Raw genomic sequence first — 13,390 nt, forward strand, 5'->3', positions numbered from 1 at the left:
ACAGGATGGCAGAGGGTGGGATGCAGGTAGGATTGAATAAGGTCACAGGTAGGCAGGAGGAGGGATGCAGGCACTATGGAGACGGGATGCAGGCGGGATTGAGGAGGGATGCAGGCAGGCTGGAGGTAGGAAAACTCGGTGGTATGGAGGCTGGCAGGTGGAGGAAAGCCGGCAGGATCGGGGAAGCCGGCAGCATCGGAGAAGCCGGCAGGATCAGGGAAGCAGGCAGGCAGCAGGGGCGGGCAGGAGGCGGGCAGGCGGCAGGATGCTGTCACGGCAGGGGCGGGCCGGGCGAGGTGACTCAGCCTCCGGGAGCTGCCCCGGTCGCCGCTTCCGAGGCTCGGGGGCCGTGCGGGGCGGTGAGTCCTGGGGGCCGGGCCGGGGACGCGCATAAGGGGCGCAGCGGGGCGCGGGTGCGGGCGCGGCTACGGGACCGGTAAGGGCGGGGGGTGCTGCGGGTCGTGGGACACGCGTGGGGCGGTGGGCATGGGGCACCCCCTTTCCACGGCTCCGTGAGGGCTGCGGAACATCCAGCGGCAGAGTCTCCCGCTTTTTCCTGCGGCTCTTTTTTGGGATTTTTGTCCGTGGCCGGCGCGGGAGGGGGATCGCGGTTGAGGGATGCGGGAAGGGCTTCGCGCTGCGGCTCGAGGGTGCGGCTTCTTGCAGGAAAAATGCCTTGAACCGTCAAAAATCAGCAAACCTTCAGAAAGGGTCACGGGAAGGGAGAGGAAGCGTTGTTTTTATAATAAAGGCAGGAAAAACACCCCAGCCCTGCTCGTCAGCTGACGCTGCGGTCGGTTTGGCACCCTGGGAACATCCCGTGATCGCAGCCCAGCCTGGGTCTGGACCAGGACCGTGGCTTGGGAATGGCGCTGGAGAAGCTGCCATGCGTCGCCCTGGCCTGGAAGAAATCTCTCATCCCTGTATCCCGATCCCAGGGATGCTCTGCAGGCGTGATACAGCAAAGATCGCGTCCTTCGGGCATTTCCCTCCTAGTTGCGGATGAAGGGAAGGGATTTCCGTAGCACGGGGTGTCTGAGGTCTTATGCAAGGCTTTGGTTTGGGGATTGGACTGTAAGAATAGAAAAAAAAATCAGTGCAGCATTATTTGTGAGGAATCTTGTGCTTTCTGTGCATGGAAGCTGTAGAGGTGAGCACTGCAGCTTGTGTCAAGATGGATTTATTTTGCCAGATACTGAACAGCCTGGTCTAGTAGGAATTAGATGATCTTTAGGGTCCCTTCCAAGCCAGACCTTTCCTGGATTTTGTTATCTAACCTGTGCTTGTGATCTGGCTTTGCTAGAAAGGAGTAAGTGTGGGAAAGAGTGCCTCATGTTGTTTTTTTCTTGAAGAAAAAAGAATTCAAGCTCTGACAGTGCAGTGAGAGCTGTAATGAAGTCACCAGGCCACGGGTTTGGTGCTGCCAAGTTCACCTGGTGGCACAGCAAGCTGAGCTGGATCGTAACCTGAATGGGTTGGCTTTGTTGTGGCCTGGAGTCACAGACTAACCCTGGCAAACAGGACAAAGGACAAAGCCTGGCCTGGGCAAAGGGCTGGTGCTGAGGAGGACACATGACTTGGGCATTGCTGAGCACCCCCCTCGACTGGGAGGGGCACCCCTGGCCCTGCAGGGGTGGGGCGTGTTTTAGAATTGAGGGTGAGACAGCTTTTATCTTCCTCAGACCCTTGGAGAAGGGTGTGTGACTCTGTCTGTGCCTGGAGGGTTTCGCCCAGACAGTGGAGGAGCTGAGATGCCTCAGGGCTGTGACTTATCTCGTGGTCTGACCTGCCTCAGCTGAGTCATGTGAGCTGGGCTTGGAACAGCCGGTTTTGGGGTTGGGTTGTTGTTTTCTAAATAAAAGTTAAATGGGACTTGTAGGCTTTGATTTTTGGGGTGATTTGGTGAAGACCTTCGTGATGGGACTCTGTAGCAGCGAAGGGATTTGCTGTTGTGGGCACCGGGCACCTCCTTTGGCTGCTTAGAGGGGTGGGCTGTGGGATCCTGCTGATGTCTGGAATAACAGGGTTTAAATAGCAGGAGCTCTGTCCCTGGGAAAGTCGGCAGGGAACTGCCCCCGGCTCCTAGATCTGGTTGAGAGGGATGGAGAAAGCACCTGGGTGGTGTCTCCTCCTTCCCTCCTCCTCTGCGACAGCACAGAAGGATGTGGGTGGATTCTGCAGCACCAGCACAGCCATCTCCCTTTAGATACTCTCCTCCCTCTCAGGCTGCAGCTGCTCTGAGCAGCTCCTATTGGAGAGCCTTCAGCCTCAGCACTTCCTCCTCACTGGCTGGGAGTGGGGGGCTTGAGAGCTGCACTCGGGGGCCCATATTTCCTCTTTTTAAGCAGCCAGCTGGCTGAATTGTGAAATTGTGAACGTCCTGCCCAGGGACAGGTGTGCTGCTGGGTAGTTAATTTCTTGCTCGTTCTTCAATAAACTGCGTTAGCAGTTTTGGATCCCAGAGCAGGGGGGTTCTCTGCTCCCAGGGCTGCAGCCCAAGAGGAGGTGAAGCAGCTTGGATGGCTCTTTGTAAGCCCCAAACATCCTCCTCCCACCTTAAGAGCTTTCTAGGGTGAAGCTGCCGCGTCCTAAGAAATCCAACAGCCTTGTTTTCATTTTCAAGCTAATGAGCTGTGGTGGGATGTGACCTGTGAAAACAGCCTTAGCCGGGGTTATCCCGAAGCTGTGAGGCTCCGAAGCTGCAAGGCACCTCCGGAGCCGTGGGAGGGTTGCAAAGGGAAGGGATCTCTAGGGTTTGCTGGAGCAACTCCTCTGACTTGTTCACTGTGCGTGAAGAGGAGCAGATATCTGTGGGGTGCAGCAGCTGTTTCGCAATTCTGGGTTTGGTGCTGCTCCTCTGATGGTATTTGGAACAGCTGTGGGGTTTTAGTGGAGGAGGTTGTGTGCGGAGGAGATAGAGGTGGTGGGGGAAGCACGTGCCTGATAACGCTGCCACAGGAAGCTCTGGCAGCTCAAATCAGCTGAAAGGGGGGTGATGGTGGAAACCAGCAGCCTTTTCTTGCTTCGGCGTCTCCGGGGTTGTTGTGGCTCCGGCTGCGCGTGACCCACCGTCAGTGGGAATCCGGAATCCATCCTGTCAGTCCCGTGCCTGTGTGCCCTATTTATAGATCTACTGTGCACAGGGTGCTGGCTGAAGCTAGGGAGGAGGAGAAGGAGGGGGTTAGGGAGGAAGAAATCCTGCGAGATCGAGGATTTCCCTTTCCTTTTCCAGCCAGATGCTGGGATGTTCCATGCCAGCCAGCTGGGAGTATCAGCTCCCCCTTGAAACTTCATGGCCATGGCACATCTCCTAGAATAATAGAAAGGTGTGGGTTGGAAGAGAGGTTTAAAGGTCATTTAGTCCAACCCTCCTGCAATGAGCAGTGGCATCTTTAACTATAAATCAGGTTGCTCAGAGCCCTATCCAACCTGACCTTAAATGTTTCCAGGGACGGGGCAACCACAGCTTCTCTGGGCAACCTGTGCCAGGGCCTCACTGCCCTCGCTGGGAACCACTTCTCCCTAATATCCCATCTAACCCTTCCCTCTGTCAGTTTGAAGCCATTCCCCTTGCCCTGTCCCTCCAGGCCCTTGCCCAAAGTCCCTGGAGCCTCTTTAGGCACTGGAAGGGGCTCTCATGTCTCCCCAGAGTGTTCTCTCTTCCAGGTCGAACATGCCCAGCTCTCTCATGCCCCACAGGGAGGCTCCATGCCCAGGGGAGACTTGGCAGGAGGTTTGTTTGCTGAAGCAAGGGGCTGGCTCCCAGCTCTTTGGTTTGCCAGTTTTGCTGGCCCTGGGCCATGTCGTGGGGCACATGCAAAGCAGCAGAGCTGAAGCAGCGAAGGGAAACTGCAGGCATCTGTTTTCAGTTTGGTTTCAGGAGAAGAAACTGCAGGGATCTATTTTCAGTTTGGTTTCGGGTTGCCTGGAGTGTGGTCTGGTGACCTGAGGACGTGAGATCTCCCGTGTCTGTCCCTCAAAATCTGTCCCTCAAAAGCTGGGTGTGAGCAGCCTGTCGGTTCCTCGCAGGGTGAGTTTCAGCCTGTCAGCAAATTTACAAGCATCCTGCTGAAAAGAAAAGTGTCTCTCATGTGGCTTCTGGCCTCGAAAATACCTCCTTCCTGTGCTATGGAATAAACAAAGCTGACTGCAGGAAGTACAGAGGTTTTTTGGGGTTGGATTTTTTTTTTTGTGTTGTGTGTATTTTACTATTTTTTTTTAATATTTTTCATTGAAAAGGTGCTTCAGCTCTGGCTGGTCACCTGCAGGCTTATTGTGGCCGTGTTGAAGGGGCACAAGGCAAAAACCACAGTAGTCTTAGAAATGTGTATTTATTTCTCTGGGTGTAACCTCCTTCCTGCTGCGTAAGCAGGAGAGCATGGAGGGGACACCGGGAATGCCAGCAAGTCCCTTGCCTGCAAAAACCTCTAAGCAAGCAAATATGCACGAAACCCCTGCAAATATGCATTAAACCACTTCAAAGAGGTGAGATTTGGGGGTAGGAGCACCCCTGTGCTGCTGAAACTAAACCGTTTTTTGTGCTGAGCATCCTGCTGAAAGCACAAAGAAGGGGGTAAAAAAATAAATAAACGGTGGAAGTAGGAGGGGGAAAGGAAAAAAAGCCCCTTTATACAGTGAGCTGCAGCCTCCTGGGCTTGCTGCTGGCAGAAAGTAGGACACTCCTGCTGGGTTTTCTTCTCTGGAAAGGCTAAACTTGGCTGCGAGTGGGTGGAAGCAGCCGGCATGGAGATGTGTGTGATCTCCCATCCCCATCCCCTGCTCATCCAGCTCTGCCTCGGTGGGGCTGGAGAGCTGCTGGCAGGAGCTGCGTGTCCGGTTTAAGCCCAGGCTTGCAAAGGTGATTACACTTTCAGCTCGCTGGGATGAGCAGGAATTAAAGCCTGAGTGTCTCTGCTGTGGAGCATACGAGGTCTTGGGTTGCTCACCAGGCTCGGAGCTCGCCGGGGTGGGTGTGGGAGTTGACGGGAGGGAGCTGGGAGGGTTTGGAGGAGGAGGAGGGTGCCCTGGTGTGTTTGTAGAGATAGAGGAGCTCGTGGCCTGGTGATGTGTCTGAGTCAGGCGTGGGGACGTGGAACAAGCTGCTGGTGTTAGGGGTTAAACTGGAGTTGGGCGATTGGATGTGAGTTATATTAAAGGAGGCAGGAGAGCAGAGAAACCACTGAGCCTTGCAGCATCTTTGTTTGGGTGGTGCTTGTGGTCCTTCGTGTGAGGCTGTGGTCCATTCTTTCGTGCTCTTGGATTTCCCCTGCGTCTCTGTTCCCCAAATTGGGACTTTCCTGGTGCCCTGCACCTCCCTGCTGAAAAGCCCCAGTGGGAGTGGGAGCAGGGGGGCAGCAGCCACAGGCAGCTTCAGTGCATGTGGGACCCCCTCTGGATGGGCAGGGGGTTACACCTGGGGGCTGTGACTCCGATCAGGGTCCCCAGGGCAACGGGCTGGCCAAAATGAGGCTGTGAAGTCCAAAAAGTCCAAATTTGGAGTGATATCTTTTCAGGAAGAGTACTACAGTAGGGCCAGGAGTCAGCAAGTCCCTGGGGCTGCAGCCCTGCCTGGGGTTTGCCATGGAGGTGGGATGTCATTTACTCCTTCTCCTAGTCCTTATTCTCCATTTTTGTAGAAGTAAACACAGGTTTTAATACCCTCCAAATCCCTTTGATCTGCTTCAAAAAGTATTTTCCTGCTGCTGCTAATCCTGCAGTGGTCAACAAACAGGGTTGCCTTGTCTGATTTCTCCTGAGCTGCAGGAGGGGGGTTATTTTTCTGCTCCTGTGTCTCTCCTGACTTTTAGGGTAATTCAGGATACAAAGGGGCCTGGTGCAGCCACACGTTTTATCCTCCCACGTGTTGCTGTGATGGTCCTTTGGTGTTGCTTGTGGTCTGAGCCTACCTTGGGAAGTTTGCAATGATGCTCCAATCTGGCTGCAGGTGGATTGTCCCATTCTGTGGCCAAGATGTGGCCATCCGTGTCCATCCTGTGTGTCCTGGTGGCCTTCGCCAATGCTCGCAGCATTCCTTACTTCCCTCCCCTCTCCAGTGACTTGGTCAACCACATAAACAAGCTCAACACTACCTGGAAGGTGAGTACTGGGTTGATTTTTGTTTTTTTTTTTTCGGGGGATATACATTGGTAATATGTTGTCTCTTTGTGGGATTCAGTGGCTGGGCTTTGGGAGTCTCACCACAGTGGTGACATCAAACCAGCCTTGATTCCAGTTGATTTTTCCAGTGAAGTGATGCTCTCAGGGGTTCCTGGAGTGACAGTAACTGGAGCTTCTCCTCTTTGGAGCAGAGCACTGATGAGTTTGTGGAATAGGAGCAATGTAAGAGGAGGAAACTCTGGAGGAGACTGGAAACAAGCAGCAGGTGTCCAGCTCTGTTGGTGACCTGCCCAAACCCTCCTTGGCCAGTTTGCTGTGGCCAGACCCTTGAGATGGACCTTACTGGTCATGATGGGCTGATCCTAGAAGGGGCTGTGTTCTGTGTCTCTGGGTAGTTGGCTCTTGACCCCTGGGCTTTACAGCTGGTCCCAGCAATGTGCTTGGTGGCTGTGAAGAGTTGTGTCCCATTTCTGTGTGTCTCTTCCCAGGCAGGGCACAACTTCCCCAATGCTGACATGAGCTATGTGAAGAAGCTCTGTGGCACCTTCCTGGGTGGGGCCAAGCTCCCTGAGAGGTGAGTGCTGGCAGAAGAAGGTGAAGCTCCTGTAAAAGCTTCTCTGGATCCTCCAGATGTGTCTGGAGTGGGTGAGGGACTCTTCTGGCAGACTGTGAGCAGCGTTCCCATGGGTGCGGCCTGGTGGACATCAGGCATGGAATTAAGCATGGAGCATGTGTGAGGGGAATATCTGTCCTATGTCCTGCCAGATACTTGGCCAACTGTGTAATTTGTTATCCTTGAAAATTAACACACTAGAGGAGCTGCTGACCTGGTCTGAGGACGTCAGAAGCACTTATGCTCCTTCAGTCAGCAAACAACAAGAGCCCTCATCCTCCAAGTCACCTTCAGAGGAGGTTGAAGAGTCCAGAGCAACCAGTCCTGTTACACTGGTGCTCCTGTGACGGGACTTCCCTCTTTTCACTCGCAGGGTGGACTTTGCTGCAGACATGGAGCTGCCTGATAACTTCGACTCACGGACACAGTGGCCCAACTGTCCCACCATCAGTGAGATAAGAGACCAGGGCTCCTGTGGCTCCTGCTGGGTAAGAACACGGGCAGCTTAAGGTCTTGTTAATACAGACTTTGCTGGACAAAAACCATGCTGTTGGGTTTGCTACTGAACTGTATAAATCATAGAATCACAGAGTGGTTTGGGTGGGAAGGGACCTTGAAGCTTATCCAGTTCCAACCCCCCTACCATGAGCAGGGACACCTTCCACTTGATGAGGTTTCTCGCCTGGCCTTGAACACTTCCAGGGATGGGGTAGCCACAGCTTCTCTGGGCAACCTGTGCCAGGGCCTCACCACCCTCACAGCCAAGAATTCCTTCCCAATATCCCATCTAACCCTGCCCTCTGGCATTATGAAGAAGCCATTCCCCCTTGTCCTGTCCAATGTCCCTCACCAGCTCTCTTGGAGCCCCTTTAGGCACTGGAAGGGGCTCTAACGTCTCCCTGAAGCCTTCTGTTCTCCAGGTGAACACCCCCAGCTCTCCCAGCCTGTCTCCAGAGCAGAGGGGCTCCAGCCCTCAGAGCATCTTTGCTGCCCTACATGGGGGAACAGGAGGGATCCTGCAGTGTCTGAGCTCCTCAGTGTCTTCTCCCAGCCAGGCCCATGCCTGCTGCACTCATTGCCAGGAGGTCTCCTGGTTTCTCTCCCATGACCAGCTCTAATGGTGTTTTGGGGCTGCCCACAGGCTTTTGGCGCCGTAGAAGCGATTTCAGACCGAATCTGTGTCCACACCAACGCCAAGGTCAGTGTGGAGGTGTCAGCTGAGGACTTGCTGTCATGCTGTGGCTTCGAGTGTGGCATGGGGTGAGCTGCTCCTGTTCCTTGTGCACTTGGAAGGAGGGTGGGAGGAGCAGGGCCACAACCTGGAGATGCTCATTGCTTCACCTCTGTCTTCCTGGTCTCCCTAATGAGCAGGAAGTTCCACCAGAGGTTTGTGCTGTGAATGCTGGAGTTAGATGGGAACAAAAAGGTGATTTCATGGACAGGAAGTCCTCTGGGACACATCCTGCCCCCAGGATAGTGGATGATGATGGCTGGTGGAGGGAGGGCAAGCACACAGCAATGCTCTCCCATGCAGAGCTGGCAGTTGCCAAAGCCAAGGGAAGGATCTTTTCCTAGTCCCAGATCCTTGGTTTTCAGACACAAGCCTTTTGCCTGTGGCTTTTCCAGTTGTTGAGCACAGGGTAGGGAGTTTGGTCTCCAAGTCCTGTTGCTCCTGGCAGCATAAGCTGATAAGGGACCCGGTAAGGAGGCACTTTGGGATTTGGAGGCTCTTAGCTCCTTACCTGAAGGCTTTGGTGTCTCAAGGCGAGTCCTGGGGAAGGCAGGAACAGAGTAAAAGAAGGTTCAATATGCCCAAAACTTTCCTTCAGCCACCCAAGCTCCCTACATTCCCCTGCCTCCCCCAAAATGGGCAGGCTGGGGCTGGAACTGCTGCCTCTTCCTCCAGGTGCAATGGTGGTTACCCCTCCGGCGCGTGGAGGTACTGGACAGAGAGGGGCCTCGTGTCTGGGGGCCTCTACGATTCCCATGTGGGTAAGTCCTGGCAGATACCCTTGGGAAAACAAAGAGGACCATCTCTGCCTGGTTAAGGTTCATGTCCTTCGGGATGCTTCTGTCCTGCTCTGCATCCCTGTGGCTGCTCCCTCCTTCATGTCTGGGCTCAAACACCTCTGCTGTCCCGGCTCCTGTCCCCATTTCTGGTGGCTCCTTTGGGACAAGAGTCCCTGAGCAGCACCTAGAGAAAGGAGACCCATCCAGGAAGGGAGCCGGTAGCCCTTAACAATCCCACAAGGCTCCTGCTTCCATTGCAAGAATGAATCAGGCTGTGAATTTTTTGTTGTAGCTGGTTTTGGACTAGTTTGGTACATTTTGGATGAGGTCAGGAGATCTTGCTGGCATGTTTCCCCTTCCAAAAGTCACTTCCAGAGTGGAATCCTCAGCCTCCTCCTAGCATGGCCACGTTCCCATCATGTTTCCATCTTTTCCATCTCCTTGTCAAGAGGCAGGTGGTGGGAAGCAGATCCAGAGGGAAACCCTTTGCTGACAGAGAGATTGCCCAACTGCCAGGGGAGAGACCTACTCTTGCACCCCACTGGTCTGTAGGGTTCCTGGGTCAGAAAGACCCTTTCTTGGGGCATCTGGTGCCTTCTCCAGCATGGCTGTTAGGAAATCTGGGGACAGCCAGTTCATGTCACCTCTGTCCTCGACAGGCTGCCGTCCCTACTCCATCCCACCCTGCGAGCACCACGTGAATGGCTCCCGGCCCCCCTGCACTGGAGAAGGAGGGGGAACCCCAAGATGCAGCCGGCACTGTGAACCTGGGTACTCACCCTCCTACAAGGAGGACAAGCACTATGGTAAGGGAGCTGACAGCACAGCTCCAGAGCTGCTCCTTGTGGCAACTTGGTGGGGTTGGCAGGGTTGGACCTGTTCCCAAGCTGGTTTACTGTGGTTATTTTCTGTGCCTTGTCCCTGGAGACCCCAGTCTGATGGTCCTGGAGCAAACAGCAGCCTGGCAGATGCACAGTTTGTATTTGTATTCCCCATCAACTGAGACTGGGGAAAGAAAATGGTTTGAGTCCTCATGGTGCATGTGGCTGGGTTGAAGAGTGTGGTGCTGAGCCCTGTGTGGTGTCAAAGCCACCTCCTTCTGACTCCTTGGTAGAGCCAGCCCTGTACATTTAGGATAATCCAGCTGTTTCTTAAAGATTTGTCTCAGCCTTGAGTAATTTGGATTGTTTTTTGGAGGGTGTACAAGAAGAAAATGTCCATTCCCTCTGAAGCTGTCTGGAATAGGTCTTTGGGTACAAAATATGAGTCAGATGAAATAATTCCCTGTAGAAGAGGGATATCTGGAGCCCACTTTGCCTGCCTGACTGTATCAGTGTCTCCAGAGCAGCTGGGTTTGAATTTAACCTGAGTTTAAGTGGAAGAGGCCTCTTGCAGGGTCACACTGAGCAGTCTCAGCCGAGCCATCCAATCCCTGTGTGGCCTGACTGTTCTGTCCTAATGATGGGAATTTTTTCCTCCTTAGGCATCACCTCCTATGGAGTCCCTCGCAGTGAGAAGGAAATCATGGCTGAGATCTACAAGAACGGCCCAGTGGAAGGAGCCTTTATTGTCTATGAGGATTTCCTGATGTACAAGTCTGGTGAGTGTCAGCACTGAGGCTGGGGGGAGCCCTGTTCCCTGCTTCATCCAGAGGGTCCTTCCTTTGTGACCCTTGTCCCTCTGCTCAAGTCTGAAAGGAGATCTCAAGCTCACCCTTGAGTATCTGGTGTGGCAGGACCATGGGCTGATGCCATCTGCTGTATCCATTGGTTTACAGCAAAGGGAATCAGTGCTTGGGAGTGGTTCAGGGAAGGAACCCCAATGGGGACTGCCCCAAATTCCGGCTGAGAACAACAGCTTGGATTTTAGGTAAAACCCTGGCAGAAGGACCCCAATTCCTTGTTCTGAACTGCTTTTTGGCCCCTTGCTGAGTGTCTCTGGATGTCCTGTGTGCTGAGCTGGTGCTGAGCGTCAGTCATAGAATCGTGGAATGGTTTGGGTTGGAAGGGACTTTAAAGGATCATCTTGTTCCAACCCCCTGCCATGAGCAGGGACATTTTCCACTAGCCCAGGTTGCTCCAAGCTCCATCCAATTTGTCCTTGAACACTTCCAGGAATGGGGCAGCCCCAGCTTCTCTGGGCAACCTGTGCCAGGGCCTCACCACCCTCACACCAAGAATTCCTCCTAACATCCAATCTAAATCTCTCTTCTAGTTTAACAACATTCCCTCTTGTCTTGCCACTGTCTCCCCATGTAAAATTCCTTCCTCCAGACCCTTGAGTTTCAGGTTCACATTTAACCAAAAACCTTCTCAGCTGCCCTCTGGGTCGCCAAATCAGGTGTCCCACAACCTCTCATTGCTCTGTGGCGTGGAGACACGGTGCCCATGGACATGTTGGTGTGTTGCCTTGCAGGGGTGTACCAGCACGTGTCTGGGGAGCAGGTTGGAGGCCACGCCATCCGGATCCTGGGCTGGGGGGTGGAGAACGACACCCCGTACTGGCTGGTGGCCAACTCCTGGAACACCGACTGGGGGGACAATGGTGAGGCCCTGCAGGGAACCCCCTCCCTGTTCTCCTGGGCACGGTGAGGAGGTTGAGGTTGAGTGTTGCTCTTGGTGTGCTTCCAGGCTTCTTCAAAATCCTCCGAGGGGAGGACCACTGCGGCATCGAGTCCGAGGTCGTGGCCGGCATCCCCAGGACGGAGCAGTACTGGAAGAGGATGTAACCTTGGATCAAACCACAAATAATCCCGAGTCCCTGATGCTTTTAACTGATAGTGGGTTGGGTGCAGAGACCCCCCCCTTCTAAGAGACTATAGTTGAGATTACTTTATTAAAGCTTTTTATCTTTTCTTTTTTCCTTTTTTTTTTCTTTTTTTTGTTGTTTTTCAGGTTTTTTGGTGGTTTTACTTTTTTTTTTTTTTGTACATCAGAGCTGGAGGTGGAGCTGCTCTCTGCCAACCTTCTGCTCCTGGTGGGTTGCAGCCATGGGGCATTCCCTGCTCAAAGGACTGCTGGGGAGCTCGCTGGCCTCTTGGTGTTTGGTTAGCCTGGACCCCTTCCAGCCCAGTTTGTTACTGGGAGGGCAGGAAGCAGTAGCTTTGTGCTGGGATTAGGGACTTGCTGGGGCAGCAGAGACGGATCCTGCTGGGAAGCCATGGCCAGGAGGGATTTGGCTGGGTTGGTCTGACTGTTAGTACCCAAAACAAGCAGGGAATGTTAGTGTGTGCCTTGAACTGGCTAAATTTAGACCTACTAGTGACAAAATACTGATGAACTTGATGTGGGGCTGGCTCTGGCCAGAGCTGCCTGCACCAAGTCCTTTGTGCATTGCTTGCTCTGCTCCATCCATTTGGCTTTTTAAACCACTTCAGCTGTGGTTTCTATCTGCTGTAGTCTGGGGTTCTTGATCCCGGGGAAGGGCCTGGCTGGAGCTCCGTGAGCCTTTGATCAAATATCCTGCCAGCATCCAGGAGGACACTGGAAAGAGCAAACCACTTTATATCCATGGCTGGGCAGCTTGGTGTGTGAACCCTGGGCAAGGGTGCAGCACCCAAAATTGGGGTGCTTTGGCGCTGGAGGTGCTGAATGCTGACCTGAGGGATGGCTCCCAAGTCTGCTGCAGATGCTTGGAGGTATCTCACTGACTTGCACACAATTGAAGCATTTTTTTCTCGAGCCACAGGTGTTAAGGAAGAAAAAAACCCTTATTTTTGTTACTGGGGGGAGGTGTAATAGTTGTGTAGGAGGAATCATGATTTGCCAACACTAATATAGCAAAAGAGCTTTTTTTTTTTTTTTTTTAATTAAAGCACAAAGTATATTACTGAGCTGAGGCTGCAGGCTGAAACATGTGAAGCAAGCTCGCCCATGCACTGTAAAATAGCCCCTTACCTCTGCTTACTCAAACACCAGTGAGCCAGAGCTGTGCTGTTGTGGTTGGAACAACCGTGCCAATAAATGATTTCTCCAGTATCTTGTCTCCTGGCCCCTGGTTGTTTCTGCTCAACATCCAACCACCTCAAATGATTGGTGTGGAAGCAAGTGAGACCTTTCTGTCTTCATGGAATAGTTTGGGTTGGAAGGGACCTCTAAGATCATTCAGTTCCAACCCTCTGCCATGGCCAGGGACACTTTCCACTATCCCAAGTTGCTCCAAGCCCCATCCAGCCTAGCCTTGAACACTTCCAGGGATGGGGCAGCCCCAGCTTCTCTGGGCAACCTGTGCCAGGGCCTCCCCACCCTCAAATGGAAGATTTCCTTCCCAATATCCCATCTAACCCTGCCCTCTGGCAGTGAGAATCCATTCCCCCTTGTCCTGTCCCTCCATCCCTTGTCCAAAGTCCCTCTCCAGCTCTCTTGGAGCCTCTTTAGGCTCTGGAAGGGGCTCTAAGGTTTCCCTGGAGCCTTCTCTCCTCCAGGTGAACACCCCCAGCTCTCCCAGCCTGTCTCCAGAGCAGAGGGGCTCCAGCCCTTGGAGCATCTCTGTGGCCTCCTCTGGAGTCTCTCCAGCAGCTCCATGTCCTTCAGATGCTGGGACTCAGAGCTGGAGGCAGCTCTGCAGGTGGGGTCTCACCTGAGTAGAGCAGGAAAATCACTTGCACTTCCCTGTGCAGGTGTGGTCAGTCCCATCCCTGTCCTCTGGCCC

The 13,390-nt window shown here is 53.6% G+C and overlaps 1 protein-coding gene across 1 annotated transcript; it reads left to right on the forward strand.

The window, feature by feature from the left end:
* Window positions 1–277: 277 nt before the first annotated feature.
* CTSB (cathepsin B) lies at window positions 278–12,716 on the forward strand. Its single transcript, XM_027742104.2, has 10 exons — window positions 278–359; window positions 5,945–6,096; window positions 6,606–6,691; window positions 7,104–7,218; window positions 7,872–7,990; window positions 8,637–8,722; window positions 9,400–9,546; window positions 10,224–10,340; window positions 11,156–11,284; window positions 11,371–12,716. Exons 2-10 carry the CDS (start codon window positions 5,971–5,973, stop codon window positions 11,466–11,468), a joined length of 1,023 nt encoding a protein of 340 aa, XP_027597905.1. The 5' UTR covers window positions 278–359; window positions 5,945–5,970; the 3' UTR covers window positions 11,469–12,716.
* The last annotated feature ends 674 nt before the right edge of the window (window positions 12,717–13,390 follow it).

The sequence above is a fragment of the Pipra filicauda genome, unplaced genomic scaffold (assembly GCF_003945595.2).
Source record: "Pipra filicauda isolate LSUMZ 115617 unplaced genomic scaffold, ASM394559v2 scaffold24_size8852520_pilon, whole genome shotgun sequence".
NCBI classification, from domain to species: Eukaryota; Metazoa; Chordata; class Aves; order Passeriformes; family Pipridae; genus Pipra; species Pipra filicauda.

Bases quoted from the DNA above. Each gene is read 5' to 3' on its own strand.
- CTSB (XM_027742104.2), top strand. From the start codon at position 5,971: ATGTGGCCATCCGTGTCCATCCTGTGTGTCCTGGTGGCCTTCGCCAAT. The intron at 8,723-9,399 runs GTAAGTCCTGGC...TGTCCTCGACAG, and splicing joins CCTCTACGATTCCCATGTGG to GCTGCCGTCCCTACTCCATC. The intron at 10,341-11,155 runs GTGAGTGTCAGC...GTTGCCTTGCAG, and splicing joins TTTCCTGATGTACAAGTCTG to GGGTGTACCAGCACGTGTCT.